Genomic DNA, 23,194 nt, shown 5'->3' with positions numbered 1-23,194 from the left:
AACCCTGGCAGTGGTGTCAGCCTACCTGTACAGACAGGGGGTGTTTATTTTTCCCATATCTGGGAGACTGCCTGCTAAAAGGGACCTCGAAGGCAGAGGTCTCGCGCATGATACGTGTCACAGCGGACACGTTTTTCTTCGCTGTGCCTAGTCATCAACCTCGCAAAGTCAAAGTCCGAACCCACACAACATATAGAGTTCATAGGGGCACACATAAACTCTATCACAGCAAGGGTGTACCTACCCGACGCCTGCTTCTGTGCCATCAGTTCGCTGGTGCAAGTCCTCACATACAGCCCCATGGTGCCGGTCTTAACGTGCTTACAGCTGCTGGGCCACATGGTGGCAGCGACGTTTCTGGTACAGAATGCCAGGTTGCACAAGTGAAGCCTGCAGCATTGGCTGGCAAGCGTTTACAAACCGGCATCCCACACTGTCCACAGGGTGGTGTCGCCCACAACAGAGGTGCGCAGATCCCTGGCATGGTGGGAAGACCCTGAGGATCTGCCAGTGGGGGTGCCTTTTCACCAACCACAAATTTCTATTTTTTTTTTTTTACTACCAACGCCTCCCACATAGGATGGGGAGCGCACATCGGCGACAAGGTAACGCAAGGGCTATGGTCCCCTGCGGAACCGACACTGCACATATCCATGCTGGAGCTCAGAGCAGTGTTCAACGCCTGCAAACATTTTCAAGATTACCTACATGGCAAAGTAGTCGGGATTCAATACCGACAATACCTCCACTATGTTTTACATCAATCGACAAGGAGGAGCACGATCCCACGCCCTATGTGCGGAAGCACTTCCGATTATGGAATCGGTGCATCGCCAATAACATACTGTTGAAAGCCTCGTACTTGCCAGGCGCTCACACCATGAAAGCAGATCAGCTGCGCAGGTGCTTCACAATCACGCACGAATGGCAGATCCACTCCAATCTGCTACGGTGCATTTTTCGTACATGGGGGTTTCCCCAGATCAATCTGTTTGCCACAAGGTCTTGCACAAAGACAGAAGGGAGAGAGCTCGCATGATACTCATAGTCCCACTTGGGATCAGCAGCTATAGCTTCCCTTGCTTTTACGCATGTCGGACCACCCACCGCTGCCTCTACCAGTGGCGCCGGGTCTGCACCTACAAGCATGGCTAATCCATGGCTCAGCTCTTTAAAGAGCACATGTACGGAGGGAGTACAACAAGTCCTGGTATGTAGCCGAAGGACCTCCACCAGGAGGACTTACAAGCAGAAATGGACTCGATTCACAGCCTGGTGTTCCGCCAAGCAGTTAGCTCCCCTTGACGTTCCTATACCTGTAATACGAGAATACTCATTGGACCTCAAGAGAGGCAGGTTTTCTCTATCCTTGCTAAAGGTCCACCTCGCTGCTATATCAGCCTTTCGGCATACAGAGGAAGGGCCCACGGTATTCGCCCATCCTATCGTTACCAGGTTCTTGAACGGGCTGGTAAACCTGTACCCCCCTCGGAAACCGCTTCCACCATCGTGGAATTTGGACTTGGTGCTCCGCACGCTATCGGGTCCACCTTTTGAACCATTAGCCACAGTTCCCATATGTCTCCTTATGAAGAAGAAAAAAAAAAACAAAAAAACCAACCTTCCTCCTTGCAACTACATCAGCCCGCAGGGTGAGTGAGCTCGCGGCAGTGATGGCAACGCCGCACTGCACAGTATTCTCAAAGGAGGCGGTAACCTTAAGGCTGCACCCAGCCTTTGTTCCAAAAGTCTCTTCGGAGTCCAATCTTAACGAGCCAATAGTTTTACCCTCGTTTTACCCGAATCCTCACAGCTCCGGCAAGGAGGCACACCTGCATCTCCTGGATGTGAGGAGGGCATTGGCCTTCTACATAGACAGAACTAAGTCCCTCCGGAAAACGGACAGGCTCCTAGTCTCTCTCGCTCCCAGGTCAAAAGGAAAAGGTCTCTCTTCACAGAGAATCTCTAAGCACATTGTGTCCTATATAAAAATGTGTTATGAGCTTCAAAATGCTCCTTTGCTGGCCCTGCCCAGGGCTCACTCCACCAGGGCGGTGGCGGCATCCACAGCCTTCTTCAAGGGCATCGCGTTAAAAGACATCTGTAGAGTGGCGACCTGGTCATCCTACGACACCTTCGCCGAGCATTATGCCCTGCCTCGGGTATTCGAAGAGGATACCCGTCTGTCGACAGCAGTCCTCTCGGGGGCAAGCTGCACATAAACCGATTACCCACCTCCTTACTTGGGTTACTGCTGGGTAGTCACCTATTGTGGAGCACCCACGGGGACCACTCGAAGAAGAAAGAGAAGTTACTCACCTGTAGTAATGCTGGTTCTTCGAGATGTGTCCCCGTGGGTGCTCCACCACCTGCCCATCCTCCCCGCTTCGGATCTCTGTCTAGTGTTTTTCAGGAGCATCCGAGGCGGTTGGTCAAGGAACTGGCAGGGACCGGATCATGCGCGCAGCCGGGGGCATGCAGGGGGGCGGCACACGCGGGTGCATGCGCAATCCAGGAGAAACTGCTGGAAGATTTCCGATCTGCGGCGCCGGGCGAGCCCAACACCTATTGTGGAGCACCCACGGGGACACATCTCGAAGAACCATCGTTACTACAGGTGAGTAACTTTTCTCTTTCATTTCCTTCAGTTGTCAATCTGACACCTGTCCAAAGTGTGAGATTCACTTTTAAAGTAGCTGACTATTATTTGGCTCTGTGCCTGCCATAAGACATTGTCCAGTTTTTAAAACTTATTTATTTATTCAAATTCTTAGTACTCTAAACAAAAGTGTATCTATCCCAATCTCTCGGAATCTGTTTAATTATGCGTATGTTAAAGCTCTGATTCATTAAGCTTTCTTAAAAACCTGTCTGACTTCAGGCATATGACTAATGCCTTTGAAGTTAATGTAATTACTTGTGTACTTCAAATTAGACATGTGCTTACACACTTTGCTGAAGCAGGGCCTACGAGATAATTTTGAGCAACTCCCCTCAGATCAAAATACTTCCCAATGTTACAGAATATTTAATATCTCCCTAGAAAACAGAACCCAAGAAGGTTTCTACGAGCCTGGCATCAGCATGGTTGTGCAAGATAACGAGATTGAGGGTCTGGCTCATGGGGCTAATAAGAAGCTGTACTTCAGTCCAGAGGGTGGCCACTAATCCACGCTAGTGCTTCAGAGCTGCTGGATGATGATTGCCTGGTTTGGTGCCTCTAGGAAAAGCATACTTTGCACATCGCCTGATGTGGAACAGAAATCAGTTTTCCCAATAGTGTAATCCCTTTTGAGGGGTAGCCGTGTTAGTCTGGATCTGTAACAGCAACGAAGGGTTGTGTGGCACCTTATAGACTAACAGAAAAGTTTTGAGCATGAGCTTTTGTGAGCACAGACTCACTTCACCAGATGCATCTGATGAAGTGAGTCTGTGCTCACGAAAGCTCATGCTCAAAACTTTTCTGTTAGTCTATAAGGTGCCACACGTCCCTTTTGACAGGTGAGGATTGTTCTTTGCCATAATGGCCACCAGGTGGCAGGAAATACCCAGCTCTTTCTCTGTCATCTGTCACAAAACAAAAAAGCAGTCATGTAGCACTTTATGAAATTCTAGACTAGGTCAGAGAGGGAGCCGTGCTAGTCTATACACTATCAAAACAAAAAGCAGTCAAGTAGCACTTTAAAGACTAACAAAATAATTTTTTATTCAATATACAAATTAGCTAGGAGGGCTTTAAACTAGGTTTGCCGGGGACAGGGGAGCAAAGCCCGCAGGTAAGTGGAGAACATGGAAACCTGGGAGATGGGTCGGAAGTAGGAGGGAGCATGGGCAACAATGTCAGAGTAAAAAGAGGGCCAGGAAAAAACTGGGGGGAAAGTTCAAATCAATATCTGAGATGCCTATATACCAATGCAAGAAGTATGGGTAATAAGCAGGAAGAACTGGAAGTGCTAATAAATAAATACAACTATGATATCATTGGCATCACAGAAACTTGGTGGGATAATACACATGATTGGAATGTTGGTATTGAAGGCTACAGCCTAGCTAGGAAAGATAGACAGGGAAAAAAGGGGGGAGGTGTTGCCTTATATATAAAAAATGTACACACTTGGACTGAGGTGGAGATGGACATAGGAGATGGACGTGTTGAGAGTCTGTGGGTTAGTTTAAGAGGGGTGAAAAACAAGGGTGATGTCCTGTTAGGAGTCTACTACAGGCCACCTAACCAGGTGGATGAGGTGGATGATGCTTTTTTTAAACAACTAACAAAATTATCCAGAGCCCAGGATTTGGTGGTGATGGGAGACTTTAACTATCCAGATATATGCTGGGACACTAACACAGCGGGGCACAGACTATCCAATAAGTTCTTAGACTACATCAGAGACGATTTTTTATTCCAAAAAGTTGAAAAAGCCACCAGGGGAGAAACTGTTCTGGATTTGATTTTAACAAATAAGGAGGACTTGGTCGAGAATTTGAATGTGGGAGGCTGCTTGGGTGACAGTGATCATGAAAGCATAGAATTCACAATTCTAAGGACTGGTAGGAGGGAAAATAGCAAAATAGAGATGATGGATTTCAGGAAGGCAGATTTTGGTAAACTCAGAGACCTGGTAGGTAAGATCCCATGGGAGGAAAAACTGAGGGGAAAAACAACTGAGGAGAGTTGGCAGTTTTTCTAAGAGACATTATTAAGGGCCCAAAAACAAGCTATTCCCCTATGTAGGAAAGATAGTAAATATGGGCAAAGACTGCCTTGGCTTAACAAGGAGATCCTGCATGATCTCAAACTAAAAAAGGAATCCTATAAAAAATGGAAACTAGGACAAACACAGGAATGCAGGAGTAAAATTAGAAAGGCTAAGACACAAAATGAGCTCCAACTAGCTACAGGCATAAAGGGTAACAAGAAGGCCTTTTACAAATATATTAGAAACAAGAGGAAGACCAAGGACAGGGTAGGGCCATTGCTCAGTGAGGAGGGAGAAACAGTAACGGGGAACTTGGAAATGGCAGAGATGCTTAATGACTTCTTTGTTTCGGTCTTCACAGAGAAGTCTGAAGGAATGCCTGACATAGTGAATGCTGATGGAAAAGGGGTAGAGTTAGTTTTTGAAATAAAAAAAGAACAAATTAAAAACCATTTGGAAAAATTAGATGTCTGAAAGTCACCAGGGCCTGATGAAATGCATCCTAGAATCCTCAAGGAGCTGATAGAAGAGGTAGCTGAGCCGTTAGCTCTCATTTTTGGAAAGTCATGGGAGACAGGAGAGATTCCAGAAGACTGGAAGAGGGCAAATATAGCGCCCATCTACAAAAAGGGGAATAAGAACAACCCAGGAAATTACAGGCCAGTCAGCTTAACTTCTGTGCCAGGAAAGGTAATGGAGCAGGTAATTAAGGAAGTCATCTGCAAGCACTTGGAAGGTAGTAAAGTGATAGGGAACAGCCAGCATGGTTTTGTAAAAAAACAGATCATGTCAAGCCAACCTGATAGCTTTTTTGACACGATAACGAGACTTGTAGATAAGGGAGAAGCAGTGGATGTGGTATACCTAGACTTTAGTAAAGCATTTAATACGGTCTCGCATAATATTCTTATCGACAAACTAGGCAAGTCCAACTTAATTGGGGATGCAGTAAGGTGGGTGCATAACTGGCTGGCTAATCGTACCCAGAGAGTAGTTGTTAATGGTGCTCAATCCTGCTGGAAAAGCATAACAAGTGGGGTTCCGCAGGGGTCTGTTTTGGGACCAGTTCTGTTCAATATCTTCATTAATGATTTGGATATTGACATAGAAAGTACGCTTATTAAGTTTGCAGATGATACCAAGCTGGGAGGGGTTGCAACTACCTTGGAGGATAGGGTCATAATTCAGAATGATCTAGATAAATTGGAGAAATGGTCTGAAGTAAACAGGATGAAGTTTAATAAAGATAAATGTAAGGTGCTGCACTTTTGGAAGGAATAATCTGTTTCACACATACAGAATGGGAAAAGACTGTCTAGGAAGGAGTACAGCAGAAAGGGATCTAGGGCTTATAGTGGACCACAAGTTAAATATGAGTCAACAGTGTGATGCTGTTGCAAAAAAAGCAAACATGATTCTGGGATGCATTAACAGGTGTGTTGTGAACAAGACACGAGAAATCATTCTACCGCTCTACTCTGCGCTGGTTAGGCCTCAGCTGGAATACTGTGTCCAGTTCTGGGCACCCCAATTCAAGAAAGATGTGGAGAAATTAGAGAAGGTCCAGAGAAGAGCAACTAGAATGATAAAAGGTCTGGAGAACATGACTTATGAAGAAAGGCTGAAAGAATTGGGCTTGTTTAGCTTGGAAAAAAGAAGATTGAGGGGGAACATGATAGCGGTTTTCAGATATCTTAAAGGGTGTCATAAGGAGGAGGGAGAAAACTTGTTCTTCTTGGCCTCTGAGGAGAGGACAAGAGGCAATGGACTTAAGCTGCAGCAAGGGAAGTTTAGGTTGGACATTAGGAAAAAGTTCCTAACTGTCAGGGTGGTCAAATACTGGAATAAGTTGCCAAGGGAGGTTGTGGAATCTCCCTCGCTGGAGATATTTAAGAACAGATTAGATAGATGTCTATCAGGGATGGTGTAGATCGTGGTCGGTCCTGCCGTTGGGGCAGGGGACTGGACTCGATGGCCTCTCGAGGCCCCTTCCGGTCCTAGTGTTCTCTGATTCTATGATTCAAAATCAATATTGAGTCTGTTCTGGTCTGGCTATGGTCTGAAGAAGTGGTTCTGTCCCATGATAGCTCACCTAATAAACTATTTTGCTTGTCTTTAAAGTGCTACTTGACTGCTTTTTGTTTTGATAGACTAGGTCAGTGACTGTGTGTAAAGTGGGATCTACAGGCTGATCTTCTATTCTGCAGTGAGATAATGGAGGCAGTAAAAGACAATGGAGATCTTTCCATTTTGCTCCTTTGATCAAATGGGATTACTTACATGTGTAAAATTACTCGTGTGTTTGCACGGTTGAGGCCTAAGGCAGTGCACTTTTCAGGGCAAGAGCTGTGTCTAGCTGTGTTTAAGTAGGGCCAGATTACGAGGGGAGCTTTACGGACTCTTCATCCCAGGGATTGGGACTGCATGTGAAGGAGAACAGGGAGCCGCATGTGTGTCCTCCCCCACACACACACCATCAGTGTCACACACTTCTGGTGAGTGTGGCCTGGCCTGGAGCAGGGTTGGGGAGGGGGAGGAGCAGGGGTAGGGTGTAGGTATGGTGCCCTGTGGGACCTTGCACCAATCACCACTGCCAGGGGAGCAAGCTAAGGGGGGCCCCTGGAGCCCTGGGATGCAGCTATTAAAGCCCTGGTTGGCTGTATTCCTGGCCGTGTCTGCCTGGCAGGGAAGTGGGGGAGAAGAGAAGAGATTTTGTGCACTGCCATTCCCCCTCCCACTGCCACTGGTTGGGAGCTTGGTCACCGTAAGTATGGGGAAACTCTTCATCTCTGTGCTCACTTGCAAGCATTTCCCCTGCTGCCCCCATAGGTTGGGAATTGCAGCCAATGGAAGCAGAGGGGGGTGGCTTCCTCAAGTGAAGAGGTACCGTGGAGGCAAGGACTCACCTTCTCTTGATAGTGGTTACGTGAGTATTTTCATACATCAGAGACAATTGCAAAGATTATCCTTTCTTTTCGTGGAAAGGCACAGAATGTTTACAAGTTGATTGACTGGATAGGAGTCGTTTTAACAGGATATGGGATAGTCAGGTAATTGGGTCAATCTGCTTGAACACATAAAATATAAAATGCATGAACTGTGCTACCTAGTACTTCTTGTAATGGTGCCAAGAGTTGGAAATGCAAATGCTAAAGAAATAAATTTAAAAAGGTGAATTTGTATGTGTAGAGCTACGTCAGAGCATTTATAAGACCAATATACCATTCTATACCTTGCTGATCAGAATAGCAGGAATCCCAAGGGTAGTGCAACAAGAAGTCCTGTGGCACCTTATAGATTAACAGATATTTTGGAGCATAAGCTTTTGTGGGCAAAGACCCACTAAATTTATAGGCTCGTGAAAAGCGGGGAGTCCCAGACAAGAGGAGGGCCAGCATTGATAAGGTCAGTTCAGTCACGGAAGATGTGGCCCATTATCAGCAGCTAATGTGGAGTTTTTTTCCTCCTCTCTTGATGTTCACACCTCCAGATTAGCTACTGATAATGGGCCACATCCTCCCTGACTGAACTGATTGCTCCTTTTTTGCTCCTTTCTTGATGTTCACAACTCCTAAAAATTTAGACCCTCCTCTGGATTCCCCACTCATGCATCTGATAAAGGGAGTCTTTGCTTATGAAAGCTTACGCTTCAAAATATCTGTTAATGTTAAAGGTGCCACAGGACTTCTTGTTGTTTCTGAAGATTCAGACTAACTCAGGAACCCCTGCGATACTTGTCACCATGCAAGGTTAGTGCAGTCATTCCTAGCTGATAGTGATGACAGGCTGCTAAAAGTCAATACAGTTGTAATAATCCCAACTTGTTTAGATGGGGAAAATATTTTTGTGCAAAATTTCAGCTTTCAAAATGAAATGGTGAATGACTGAAAAGTTATAATTACTCTGTGAGAACTCACAGCTGGTGGTGGACACTTGAAGCATTTTGCACTGGTTCTCTCGTCAATAGATTTCAGTGATTGTGATGTGATTCACCTTGATGCTTTATTTTTAATGGCGAGTAGATGGGATGGAAAACTGAGAGTGAGAGACCCTTCTCCATTCCAGATCATTATTTTATAGAAATGACCCTTACAAGAGGTGAACCAAGGTCCTAGAGGTTACAAGAGAGTCATAACTAGTACTGATTACCACCTCTTCTATGCTCTAGCCCGTTCTAGACTACTCTAAGGGTATATCTGTACTACCTGGGAGATCCACCCATCAAGGTCGATCTTCCTGCGTCCAATTTCATGCACCTAGTGGGGACGTGCAAAATTGAACTATCAGTGCTCAACAGTCGACCCCTGTACTCCTCTTTCTCTCAAGGAGTAAGGAAGGTCGACTGGAGAGTTAATCCTGTTGACCTCCCTCAGTGAAGACGGCTAGATAAGTCAGTTCTAGGTCGATTCCAGCTACGCATATCTTGGATCGACTTTGTCTAGTGTAGACCTGCCCTCACAGGTCTAACTGTAGACCTCCAGTCAGTTATATCGCAGGTATACCCATGTGCTGTTGAGATGACACTGCTGAAATATGGAGATCCTAGTAAAACTTAAAGCCCATTCCCACACTGCTGTGAAAGATCAACCCACTCAAGGTCACTTTTCCAAGGTTTTGTTTCATGCATGCATGAAACAGCGCTTTCTGGGGTCAGAGTCAACCTCAGAACTCCTCACAAGCAGCAAGGATTAAGGAAGGTTGATGGGAGAAATACTTCCATTGACCTTCTTCTGTGAGAACAGCCCTGGGCTGTGAGGATACAATTGGCATGGCTAAAATTGCATATCAGCGGTCAACTGCTATGTCTAGTATAGACATGGCCAAAGAGTGATGATGAAAAAGTACATGCAGTATCCTTGCCTGCAAAGAGACAAGTAAGTAAATGCCCCCAGATTAAAACACAATGAGTTAGTATATCTCAGCCTAGAGAAATAATAAGCTTGATAATTTTAGCTGCTGTCAGCCTAAGAGTGTTACTTGTAGTGCTTGCTGGGGCTCCCATTTGCTCTCTGACTGAAAAAAAAAATGAAGTATTTGAGTTTGTCTGGATATCTGTGAAATTTGAGATATCAGGTCAATCTGTGGCATATATTGATCTGTCATGCTTTACATGAACAAACATTGACTTTGGGTGTCGGGGGGGGATAAAATTGAGTGGGCTAGAAATCACTGTATTTAATTACAGAGCCCCATAGGTGGGAATCTTTTGAACTCAGCAATTAGATAGCAAATATTGCCTTCTAATTTTAACTGTCTTAATGCCATAGTAGGTAAATAGCAACAGCTCCAGGGCTTAAAGAGATTGAATATAAACTCCTTGATCTGAGATCTTTAAATGCCATTTACAATGTCAAGATGAAATAAAGAAGCCTAAAGCTAAGGTGAGAGGCATGACTGTGAAACAGTGAAATGTCTGATGCTGCAGTGTAGGAAAACTTTTTAGAGGAAAAAACAGATGTCATTAGGATGATCTCAGTAGAATGATGTAAATACAATTCCCAATAATCACTGAGTGTTAGAAGTGTACTTCTTTTCCCCATGGGCGGCGGTTGGCAGAGGGAGGAGTGTTAAACAGTATGGAATCTTCTCAAAACTTTCTGTTCTACAGAGATCTGTATTGTTGAACAAACTTTTTCCTGCCTCAGTTAAGATAATGTCCCCCCAGCTCTGTACTAGGAGGGGTGTTCTGTATTCCTCTCAGTGCTTTGCGCCTCCTCCCCAACAACATCATATTATAAACAACAGTGTGGCCTAGAGTACAGAGCATTGGACAGGGACTCAGGGAGTCTCTGCTCCACTCTCAGATCTGAACTTGCATTCCGAATGACCTTGAACAAGTCACTTCCCTGCACTGGGACTCAGCTTCCGCATCTGTAAAAATTGCCTTGGAAATGCTCTTTTTGAGGTAAACTGAGGAGAAACATTCTATTAGTATTTTTACTCATTTTCTTTTCTGTTATTACCGTTTAGTACAGGTTGAACCTCTGAAATCTGGGACTCTCGGGTCCAGCAGGGCCACAGATGTTGCTGGACTAGAGAATCCTGGCAGCTGGGAGCGGGGGCCAGCTGGGAATCCAGTGGCTGGTAGCTGGGGAGTTTCCGTGAGGTTGGTGGCATGGGGGACGGTGGTGGCCAGGAAGCTGTTTGCAGTTCCTGCAACAAGTTCCTGCTGGAGCTGGGCGGGTGGTGGCTGGTGAGTCACATCTGGGAACCCATGCTGGGGCTGGAAAGGTGCTTCTGGGCTGGCAGAGGAAGGCTAGTGGCTGGGAGCCTGCTGGATTGGGAGCAGAGCCCAGTGGCCAGGGCAGGTGGCCAGGAGTGGACTGATGGCTCAGAGGGGAGCATGGGATGGTAATATTGACACCTGGGGAGCAAGGGAGTATTGACATCTGTCCCCCTTCAGCCCTCCCCTTTCCTCCTGCCCCTGGTCTGGCAAACTCCCTGGTTTGGGAGTGCTAAGGTCCAACCTGTACATTCTCAAAATCCTGTGTTATGTCATCATGGCCAATATCTTCCTGAGGAACAGTGCTTACTTGGACCTATTGCTGATTGGTTAGTCTTAAGTTTCTCTTCTTCAAAAGTAGAGCATACCAATGGGCGATGGGCATAAAAGGCAAAGGGGAAGCAGCGTCTTCCCTGTGTCTAAGTTCTCAACCTCTCCCCTCTTCTGACCCTATAAGCTCCCACTGCACGCTGTTGCAGCCTGGTGAAAGTCCTTCCCCATCTGATGAAGCGGGTCTTTGCCCACGAAAGCTTTTGCTCCAAATTATGTGATATTCTGTAAGGTGCCACAGGACTTCTTGTTGTTCTTCCCCTCTCTGTCCTCTTCCCTCCCATCTCCCACCCCTTGTCCAGTATCAATTACCTCAACAGTGAGAACTCTTCCTATTTGCCAGACCCATTAGCATAACATTGAACCTGTGAAAGACCCATTAAGTGAATATAAGACCATCTAACAAGCTTGTGCCAACCTGTCAGTGGCCAGGGAGCTGATTTTTGTCAGCCTGAATTTACTGACAAAAATGATTGTCTTAGTGTAATATGTCTACAGGAGCTTAGTTTAAAATTTGCTTTAAACATTTTAGTTTACTGCTGAAGATTATAAAATCAACCTCTCAAAATCCTTGCATACATATTCAGAAGCACAATCTGAGTATTCAGCTTTCGTCTTAAATGCGTGGCTGTTCAGATATACGGGTTTTTAAAATAAATTCTTCAAAAGACCATCCCTATCCAAAATACACATTTTAACTACTAAAGTACAAAAACTTGCTTCCAGAGTTGTCTTGTCCATCCTTGCTGTCTTTTCAAACCCCCGCTGAAGAGACACCTTACAGCAGGGTTGGGGCACCTATAGCCTGCAGGCTGCATCCAATCTGCCGCTTGCTGTGATCTGGCCTGCAAGACATACCCACCTCCAAGGGGCCTGAACTATTGCTGGAGCTCGAGCTCCAGCCATGTGGGCATGTGGGGGATGCTGTGGTTGGAGCACCAGCTCCCCCCCAGTGGAGTAGAGCCTGAGGGTCATGAGCTCAAGCCCAGCAAGCCAGGTCTTCATCTGATCCATAGGCTCTGCCTGGCAGGAGGTGAGGAAGTGAATACTGTGCACTTCAGGGAACCACCCCGTCACTCCCATTGGCCAAACTGCAGCCACTGGGAGTGGCTGGGATTGGTTCCCTGTAGCACACAGATCCATACGCATGCCAGTCCCCAAGCTGCGTCAGGTAGGTGCCCCCATCCCTTTCTTCCTCCTACCCAGACCTCACACCATGCCCTGCTCCTGCACCCCCTTACAGATCCCACACCCCACCCCAATACACTCCCACAAGACCCTGCACCCACAGCTTACTTCTGCACCCCCTCTCCCAGCTAGAACTCTAACCCCACCCTGCTCCTGCACCCTCTTCCAGACCCCTTACATCCTTAGAACTGTAAATCAGAGAAGAGCTGCATGATGTATTACATAAAGTTTAATGCTGTATTCAGGAGAACAATTGACTTGCCTTATTACAAAGCTTTTGCAAATAAACTGCTCTCCAACTTCAGGGTATATCAGAAAGCTTGTGAGTGACATTTTTTATTCCCCAAATTAGTGCTTTTAATTAGTTAACTTCTGTATGTCCATTCTTCACAATCTGCCATGCAATGGAAAATATGCTCCATGTTCTTCAGAAAGAGATTCTAAAATGTGGTTTTTGCCTCAAATGGCATTTGATTCATTTGGGTTCAGGGTTTTGACTGGAATGGTTGAGCACAGGTGGTGGGGAAGGGAAAAGAAGTGGGAGACAGGGGGAGAAGGCTTGGATAGAACAGGGATGGAGTATGGGCAAGGCAGCAGCTTCATCCACTTCCCCAATGATGCCTCTGCAGAAACTTTGGCCATGCCAGAGAGAGAGCTTAGAAGTCTTGTTACCCTTGCAGGCACTTCTTCACTTCTAGAAAATCTCTAGCTAGTTTTATTTAAAACAAACACACACAAATCATAATTCAGAGGAAATCTGCATCGTCTCTTACTACCACAGGACCTGATTCCTCTTAGGGGTACTGAGTCCACAGCATCCAAGGAGCTGTGGACAGGAGGGTGACCTGAGACATGGGGACAGGAGATAATGCTGTGACCAGGTCAAGGAGCTGAAGATGGACACGAGCTGGGAATATTAGGACTGGGACAACGATAGGCTGGAGGGGCCAAAGACAGAAGGGCTCAGCCTTTCGGATTGTGGACAGGATGAATGGACTCAGGACAAACTTTTCAGAACCTGTCACAGAATCCAGTCTAGATTCCTCAGTGGCACTGGTCCTTTGCAGTCTGCGTATAGTTGTGAAATCCACTAGTAAAATATTTGCCTCTTCCCACTCCAGTGCTGGCCCTGAGCAGGATGACAGCTTACAAGAGCTGTCAGTTACTTTGTTAGCTCAAGGGTGGTTTTAATCCTGTTGATGAGTCACGGCAGTCATATATTTGCACAGTGTGGAACTTCTGAGTTTTATAGTTTGCTTTTAAAGAAAAATATAAGAGATTTACATGCAAAAAATGACATTAGAAAAATATTCAGATTGGAAAACAAGCATGCAACAGTTACCAAATGAGAATATTGAGATTGCCTATTCAATGAAATATTTAATTTGCTGTTTCAAGGATCAATGCAGCATGAGCTAGCTATATTCATTGGTTTCACAGGTTGTATCTTAATAAACCAGGGGTGTTATGTCTTAAATTACCAGAGGGTCAATAATATAAAAGAAGAAAAAAGGAACATATTGATCTAGATTTTTGGTATTGTTAAAATAAACCACTTGCAGTGATATTGTCAATAAAAACTAGCAAGACTGGCTGGAGGAGAGTCTAGTTTAAGGTCTTTAGTTTTGTGAGGAAAATAGTCTTTGTTGATTACTGTTTTACTCGCACTATAGAGGCAGTTGAAGACTCATAGTCTGTCTGGCTGAACAAACTGTCAAGACTGCACAATGGTGACTTCTCCAAAAACAGTTGAGTTTCAATGAAGAGCGCATAACTGCCCTGTGGATCAGTAAAGAATGGGGAGAGGTCAAGAGGCCAGCATGCAATGCTCACAGCTGGTCTGCCAATGAGTAACAGGGGGTTTAATTGCTGCCAATGGATCAGAGCTAAATAATTCATTAGAACAATAAACTGACTTGGAGAAGTACCAGAAACAAGTCAGAGGAAAGGGCATTTTGGAAAGCTAGAAAAGTTCCAAAGCTTTTAATAGTAGCAGATGCAAAATGGGAGCCAGGAAGCAGCATGACTAAGGACGTGAAATACTTTCCATTCCAGACAATGAGCCCCTGCAGCCCCCGCTCTTAAAGGTAACGCTGTACTGTATTAGAGCTGTAGGCCTTGCTTCTTGAAAGATGGAGTATGTGCCCTGGCAAGTGTTCTTTTGAAAATTCATCATTTTGTTTAAACAAACAAAGTAATGAATATCTTACTGCATTATAACACTGTTCATGAAAATTGACAGAGCAGCTATTACATGTTTACATGACTGTGGCACTGAGATCTTCAGCCTAAAATACCGAAGTCTCTTTCATTTTATCTTTGATGAGGTAACTTACCAAAAACGTGTGCCAGTAATGGCTGGAAGAGCCAGCATAGACAGGGCTCTGGCAGCTTCTGGCATTTTACTGCTGTTTTAGTTAAACTCAACTCTCCCTTTGTCTCTTCACCCTTTGCTAGAGCCCCATTTACTCTCTTTTTCATTTCTGTGTTCTTCTTCACCCAGGAGCATCCCTGTTCTGTTAATGTTCCTAATTAAGATATGGGAGATTGGGGTGGGGGCTCTTCACATCCTTACAGAACATGCCCTCCCTGAGAAATGACACTTCCTTGTTGATGAAAAAACAAGAGGTATGTGGGCAGAGAAAGCTCCCCGAAGAGAAGGGTTGACAGCATGGCTCTTGAGAATTAGCTTCAGGGACAAGACCCTCTCCACATTTCTCTACCCCTTATCAGCTGCATAGGTAGTTTGTCCCTCTGGGATTGCTGGTCTTGAGAAGAAGCATGACCTCTAGGTCATTACTGATCAGGGCAGCATGGGGCCCATTAGTAGTGAGCACATAGGGAGCATCTTTTTCTTCTGTTGCTTAAGTATGACTTTCTCCTGCTTCCTGTAAAGTAGAAATTCCATATGCGGCCCCCAGCTCCCTGATAACCACTCACTCCCCTCTAAAGATAAAAAAGCAGTCAAGTAGCACTTTAAAGACTAACAAAATAATTTATTAGGTGAGCTTTCGTGGGACAGACCCACTTCTTTTTGTTAGTCTTTAAAGTGCTACTTGACTGCTTTTTTGTTTTGATAGTATATAGACTAGCATGGCTCCCTTTCTGTTACCCTCTAAAGATGACTGTGAACCCCACAAACTCCTTTGATGTTCAGTATTTCTTTCTTAGCTCATCAGGACTCTGTGCTGAGCCCAGTTGGTGAGCCAGGAAACACTGAAAACAAGAAATACTATAGCTGACAGAGCTGAAATGTTCTGTTGTATATTCATCATTTAGCAGTTTGTTAGGGTGAAAATGACTTATGTATTCTGCAAAATTAATGGAATATTGTTCACATCTGATCCTGCATATTAAGCTATTATTCATTGTAGCAATGTGGTAGTTTGTAACAGGAATCCAAAAAATGTGAGGCTCATTGGGTCAGATTTCTGAAGTGATGTTTTTTTAACCATTCGTGTATTTATCCTGTGAGCACTAATCAATTCATAGAATAATAGACTCAGAGAACACTAGAACAAGAAGGCACCTCAGAAGTCCAGTCCCCGACACTATGGCAGGATCAAGCACCATCTAGATCAACCCTGACCAGGGGTTTATCCAACCTCCCCTTAAAAATCTCCAAGTATGGAGATTCCACAGTCTCCCTCAGCAATATATTCCAGTGCTTAACCACCCTGATAGTCAGGAACTTTTTCCCTAATGTCCAGCCTAAACCTTCCTTGCTGCCATGTAAGCCCATTGCTTCTTGTCCTAGCCTTAGAGATTAAGAACAGCTTTTTTTTTTCCTCCTCTTCCTTATAACAACCTTTTAGGTACGTGGAAGTTGCTATCATGTCCTTCCTCAGTCTTCTCTTTTCCAGACTAAACAAACCCAGTTCTTTCACTTTTTCCTCATAGTTCGTGTTTTTTCAGATCTTTATTCATTTTTGTTGTTCTTCTCTGGACCTTCTCCAATTTGTCCACATCTTTCCTGAAATGCAGTACCCAGAACTGGACACAATACTCCAGTTGAAGCCTAATCAACACAAAATAGAGTGGAATAATTAATTTTCATGTCTTGTTCACAGGACTCCTGTTAATATATCCCAGAATGATGATTGCTTTTTTTGCAATCATGTTACACTGATGACTCATGTTTAGCTTGTGGTTCAGTTTAATCCATAGTTCCCTTTCTGCAGTACTCCTTTCTAGACAGTCTCTTCCCATTTTTTATATGTGAATCTGATTGTGCCTTCATAAGTGGAGTATTTTGCACTTGTCTTTACTTCATTTCATCCTATTCACCTCAGGCCATTTTTCCAGTTTGTCCAGAACATTTTGAATTAGAATTCTGTCCTCCAAAACATTTGGAATCCCTTCCAGCGTGGTATCATCCACAAACTTTATAAGTGTAACCCCAGATGCACTGAGACCACTGACAAAAGAGACTGAAGTCTCTGCTGTACAGTATTAGCTAAGAGGCAGCTGGTGTTTAGCTCATGTTGAAGAGGCACATGGCTTTAGTCCCCAAGGTTGTAGGTTCATTCTCTCCTGCCGACGACTTGGGTCTGGCCTTACATAAGCATATTCGCTATGCCAGGGATCTGCCTCCCCCAGCACGCAGGCTATGATTGGCACACCAGCTGCTTTTCAGCGGCACACAGTGGTAGCTCAGCCCCACCCCTCTTTTCCCCATGTAGTGGGGGAGTAGAGATGGATGGGTGAGCCTGAGCCAGCTGGAGGGGCAGGCACAGAGCCTGCGCCAGCCCCCTTCACTTTCTGTTCCCTCCTCGTGGATCAATGCAGATTTGTAAACTAATTTGGGGATGTGGGGGGGAGGGGGGAGGTTCTGGGAGTGCAGTTGTGGGGCTTGCCAGCACAGTGGTGGGAGCTCTGGGGGGGCAGCTGTGCAGCTACCAGCAGGGGGATGTTCTGGGGAGTGGGCATGGCTGTGGGCATGGTGGCGGGTTCTGGGGTGGGGCTGTTGAGCTCGCTGGCACAGGGGCAGTTCTGGATGGAGCAGCAGGGCTGCTGCAGGGGTCTTCGGCCCAGGTCTAAAGGGCTGCCTGGCTGGATTCTCTGGGCTGCCAGTGGGGCAGCCCCAGACTCAACTGGGGTCCCCACGCCTGCCTCAGTGGAGCACTCCCAGCCTGGCTGGAGGCTACCGGTGGGGCTCCATGTCCCCACTGTCTTCCCCCAGCCCCCACAAGGGTCCTTGTCCCTGTGGGGCTTCCTGCACCTGTGGGGCTCCCAATAGGGACTTGGCTCCAGGACCCCAGCTTTGCTCCTCCAGATCCTGCCAAGGTTCCCATGCCTATGAGGGTGCCCCAGAGCCAGCTGCCAGTGGAATTCCCTGCCACCAGCAGGGCTCTGCTGCACCCTGCACAGCTGGAGCTCTCTGGTGCAGGTTGTCTGTGGTCCAGCAACATCCATCGTCCTGCCAGACGAGGGATGTTGCTGGATGAGAGTTTCAACCTGTACTTTAACAGTGACCACTTCCCTACTCTTTGCAGACTCAGTCTAGTTGGCAAACAGTAAGGATGTAAGAAAGTGGGTAGGGGCAAAGAGGGATCCTGGGGGTTAGCCTGGCCCAAGAGGGACCCTGGGTGGTGGGCAGGGCTGGCCCAAGAGGGATCCTTGAGGGGGGCGGTTTACCAAGCACACCTGGGCTCTGGGCCTGCACTGACGCACTCATTCTTGCCCTGCGTCCTCCCCACACCCAGAGTCTGAGGGGTGGGTGTGTCTCGTGTGCACCTCCCCACTTCACAGGCAAGTGGATGTGTCTCGTACCCCCCTTTCCCCATGGGGGACAGATGCGGGGGGCAGCTAGGGGGTGGAGTCTGAGGCATGTCACCTTCCCCTGCCAGATGAGGGATGTTGCTGGTCCAGAGAATCTTGGATAAGAGAGGTTCAACGTGTATTAAAATCCCAGACATTTTTAGATCTTTAGAAAACCTATCCAGATGGAGATTTAAAGACAGAAACAGTAGAGCTCTGCATCTTAATATATTTATTAATGAAGCTGTTATAAGTAGGGCTATTAGTGACTTTAAAAAGTATCACCAGCACTCAGACTGTACATAGAAGGCAAAAGGTCACATTTTGGCACTTCACCTCAGAAAGGTTGCTGACCCCTGCTCTATGCCATTATCAGCCAGTACCTTTTAAAATTCACATACATTTCAATTAGTATTTTCCATTTTCTTGTTTGGTATTTTTTAAAAGCAGCAATCAGCAAACCTACATAAACTTGTTAGCATTCTACCTGGAATATATGTCATGTCGGTTCAGATGATCTTAACACTTGCCAAATGTAAATTATCATCACTACTAACTAATTTAGCTTCATATTGAGGTTTTTAGTAAGATCAGAAGAAGGGGCAGTGCTAACAGGAAGTTTGTTTTTAAGTTATGGGTATTTTAAGTCAGCAAAACATTTTTGGAAATTGTGTACCTAACTAATTCACAGCTGCTCGCCAGGTCTCCCTTTCAGTGGCAAATCCTGGCCCCATTAAAGTCAACATGAACTTTTTTCCTTCCATCATTGAGAGGCGAGAAAGGACCCTCTCTGTGCACCCATAGAATATTTTTTGTTGCTGTTTCCTAAACATGCTCATACAGTTAGAACTACAGAAAGCCAACCCCCTTCTTTAAAAAAGTACAAGCAAGCAAAGTCACCATTCCTCAAAAAGGATCCTATGTTATGTTTCAGACTTCATCCATTTTTTTTATGCAGCAGTATGTCTGGAATCCTTAAAAACCAGGACGTGATTTCACAGTTGCTGATCTCAAACAGATGAGGAATTTTGCTCAAAGAAAAAATGACCTTTGTGCAGACATCAAGAATAAAAATGTTCACTCTCCAAGTAGGATTATTTAGGAAAAGTTATTAGTGTATGCTGTCAGGGTATGTTATCAGGGTGCTAACATGGATCATTTTACAGAAGGTTAATAATTTTCCCTGAGTAGGTAGCATCAAGTCATAAGATAATTAAAATTACCTTGTACAGCTGATTCAAAACATCTTTTACACAATTATGTATAACATGTAGTTACACAAGTATCAACACAAATATGCATATATGTAAACATCTCAAAGTAACTGTAATGTTGTCTATAATTTTCTTCAGTGATAATAAATTAAAACTTTAATCATTCAATTCACTTAAATACAATTTTTAAAAAGTTTTGAAAAGAGAGAGTATTTTTATCAAGGCTCTGGAGGTCTGCACTGTATTATTTTCGATCGCTGGATTTCCTTGTTTTCCTATACTCTTATGTTTTCTTCTGGCTGTTCCAGAATACACCAATACATTTTTTTTTTGTTTCCTTTTTCCCTTTCTTAATTAATGAATATATTTGACCTTTCTTCACAGTGATTAGAAAATGTGGTAGTTTCTCAAGTAAAACTCCAGTCGTTTGCAGATTTTAAATCTTTAAGATAATAGTCGTAAAAAAGAGAACAATAAAATGGGAGGGGCCCTTTCCAGTGAGTACAAACTCTGCATTCTGACGATTATTTGTTTTAAAGCCCCCAGCCCAAGATTAGTGCCCCATTGTGTTAGGCACTATACAAACAGACAGTAACAGTCAGTCCATAGCTTTAAGAATGTATTAAACAGACAAAACAACAGATGGGGAGGGAAGTATGATTATCCCCATTTTACAAACCAGACCTGAGAAATGGTTTATTGCTTGTGCAGGGTCACACAGGAAGTCCATAGCAGAGTCAAGAACTGAACTGAGATCTGAATTAAGGTCCTGAGTTCTTTGATTGCATTCTTCCTTTTGTTGCTATTGGTTTTGTCCTACTGGTTGTGTGATCTGAGTATTACAATCAAAGGGAGTAGAGCTGAAGCGTCAGTCTTCCTGGGAGGGACTGTTACTGAGGTTGACACTAGATAAACAGGGATCACTTGGGTAGTCTCAGGTTGTGTCTATACTAACCCCCTTCTTTGATGGGGTACATAAATCAGCCTGAGTGGAGAATACTAATGAAGTATTGCAATGAATATGCAGCACCTCATTAGTCTAATTCTCCCTGCAGCTACTTCAAAGCTGCAAACTTCAAAGCGTCAGCATGCTGGACAGCCATGGGCACTTTTGGAAGTAAGAGTACTTCGAAGTTGTGCGGGTACTTCGAAGTGCCCGTGGCTACATGCCATGCTGGCACTTTGAAGTTTGCAACTTCTAAGTTGCCATGGGGAGAATTAGCCTAATAAGGTTCTGCATATCACCACAGCATTTCATTAGTATTCTCCGCTCAGGCTGATTACCTTGCACCCTTCAAAGAAGAGGGCAGTCTCAGCGAGGTAGTCTTGTTAGTCTGTATCTTCACAAAACAAAAAAGCAGTCCTGTAGCACCTTAAAGACTAGAAATATAATTTATTAGGTGATGAGCTTTTGTGGGATCTGGATTAGGATTAGGATTCTCCAGATCTGAAGAAGTGGGTCTGGCCCATGAAAGTTCATCACCTAATAAATTATGTTGTTAGTCTTTAAGGTGCTACCAGACTGCTTTTTTGTTTTGAGACATCAGATAGGCCAGAAGCAACTCAGCAAGATGGGCGAAGCAGTGCACAAAATTTAATAAAGTTCCACTTCTTTAATTTACCCTGCATTCAGCTTCTCTTTTTGTAAATTAAACAATCTGTATTTGTTTTCCCAGCATTATTTGTATTGTTCTCTTTCAGTCTCTGTATTCCGTTAAGTGAGACTATTGTCTTCACTTTCCTAGGTGTAAAGCTTCTACAAACTACAGATCAGAGTACGCAAAAAAAGTTGAAAAATCCACATCTCGGGCAATCTCATGACACCAATACTTAAGCATAACCCTTTAAAATTATGGGGATTTCTACCTAAAAACTTATGGCTTGATTTGTCTTTTCTATTCTAATTTGCCACTGTATTCTGAACCTGGGTTACTACAGATCAGAGGGCAGTGATCACAACTGTTTGTAAATATGCAATAAAAGCTAACACTGTGATGTAAGTGACCATAATAAATGCAGGGACGATCACTAGACTATGGTTTCTATAATTCGTTTGGATGTAAGTCAAGAATTGTGGTGATATCCTAGGACTCACTCTGGCTTTGATCTATGCTAACAGAACACACTACCATTAGCCATCTATGTCTTCTGTTTGTTTATGATCTGGAGTGCATTTTGTTAAAATGTTGTTGTTTGCATTCTAAAAAGGAAAAAACTGTAAAGAGTTCTTTGATTTTCTTTTGGATGTTTGTAACAGCACCAGCACGAGCACCAGCGCATTCTTATACACCAGGCCAGGCTGATCCTTTATGTCGCCCTCCCTGGGTAACAGATGACTCCTTTTCCCAGAAATTTGCCCCTGGAAAAACCACCACCTCCGTTACCAAACAGATTCTGCCCCGGGGTGCTCCAGTGCCATCTGCCTCAACTTCGACTTACTCATCTCCTTCAATACCAGCTTCTTCTCAGGCTCCTGCAGTAGCCCGGGGAACAATTCAAAGGGCTGAGCGTTTCCCAGCCAGCAATCGAACTCCTCTGTGTGGACACTGTAACAGCATAATTCGGTAAGGTCACGAAACTCTGAGGAGGGGGCTGGGGGGAGGAGAGAAATTATCACAGAGCAACTGATCATTGCATTTTATTATAGAATCAGAGCATGAGGCAGAGGGGATAAATAACCCAGAGGGGATGTCTGTTGCCCGCTTGATTTATTTAACATTTCCAGAGCTAATCTTTGACATCACATGGTTCACTTTTTATCACTGCAAACTTATACAAGGTCATTGTTTTAGGCACCTGTTGCACCCCAAGTACTGTCCTTTCCTTACAAATCTCTGATCCCCAAGGAATCTCTCGCAATGAAACTGGGAAGACATTATGTAAAAGTATATTGGGTTGAAGGAAGGAGATATCAGTGTGGAGACGAACGTAATTTCTGCTTTTGTATCTGGAGAAAGATAATGCATCCACTCTGTTACCATGGATTCACTGCATGCTTTTTGTTTCTCCTCCCCCAGTTAACTGTGCTGGACTGGTGCCTATTGTTACATGTTGATTGGCGCCTGACTTCAAGTAATCTGTACAGTTTCAATGACTGTTTCCTCGGCTAAAAAGGAACTGGATGAATGGTGTGGGGCTACAAATTACCATCCTCCTATCTTGTTTATAGGAATACTCCAGTAATACGAATGATACTAATTACAATCACTAAGCATTTTAATGTGGCTATAGCACAAAGGATAATCAAACAGCAAGTTGCCATTTTGGCAATGTAATGTCAGGATGTAATTCAAATACACAAGACAATCTGAAACTTTCAAAGGTATTGCAAAGTATATGTGTACTACACCTTTCACAACTTTGGAAAGTCTCCCTTTTTCCATGGTTTCAAATGGTAATTCTCTATTCTGTATCATACTCCTTAGAATGAGGAAAACTTCCCATTTTCATTTCTCTACCCTTTGTTTTATTTTTAACACTTCTCAATTTTTTCTTATTTGTGTGTTTGTTGGGGGGTTGTTTTTCTGATTTTTAAAGACGGAATTTTCAGTGTCCTACCGTACACAAGCAGTTCTCCCAAACACCATTTAGTTAGGGCAATTTTGAAACTATGTCAGTATTTCCAACAGATGTTTTTAATTTCCAGATAATGTTTTCATAACAATGATTATAACTAATTCCTGATTTTTTTCCCTTTAAAATCTTGAAAAGAAGCTGCTTGTCAGCAGGTTATAGGATCTTATTTTAAAATAGCTCCTCATTACTGTTGTTCATCTGGG

The 23,194-nt window shown here is 44.4% G+C and overlaps 1 protein-coding gene across 11 annotated transcripts in view; it reads left to right on the top strand.

Annotated features, from left to right (window-relative positions):
- LDB3 (LIM domain binding 3) overlaps positions 1-23,194 on the top strand; it is a 189,991-nt gene that overhangs the window by 157,025 nt on the left and 9,772 nt on the right. For all 11 annotated transcript variants that reach the window (XM_075000116.1, XM_075000122.1, XM_075000124.1 and 8 more), the window contains one exon: positions 21,673-21,979. In XM_075000116.1, coding sequence (XP_074856217.1) covers positions 21,673-21,979 — 307 coding nt within the window. The remainder of the gene's footprint in view (positions 1-21,672; positions 21,980-23,194) is intronic.

Source organism: Carettochelys insculpta, chromosome 7 (assembly GCF_033958435.1).
Source record: "Carettochelys insculpta isolate YL-2023 chromosome 7, ASM3395843v1, whole genome shotgun sequence".
Classification (NCBI taxonomy): Eukaryota; Metazoa; Chordata; order Testudines; family Carettochelyidae; genus Carettochelys; species Carettochelys insculpta.
This window is presented reverse-complemented; position numbering and strand designations above follow the sequence as displayed.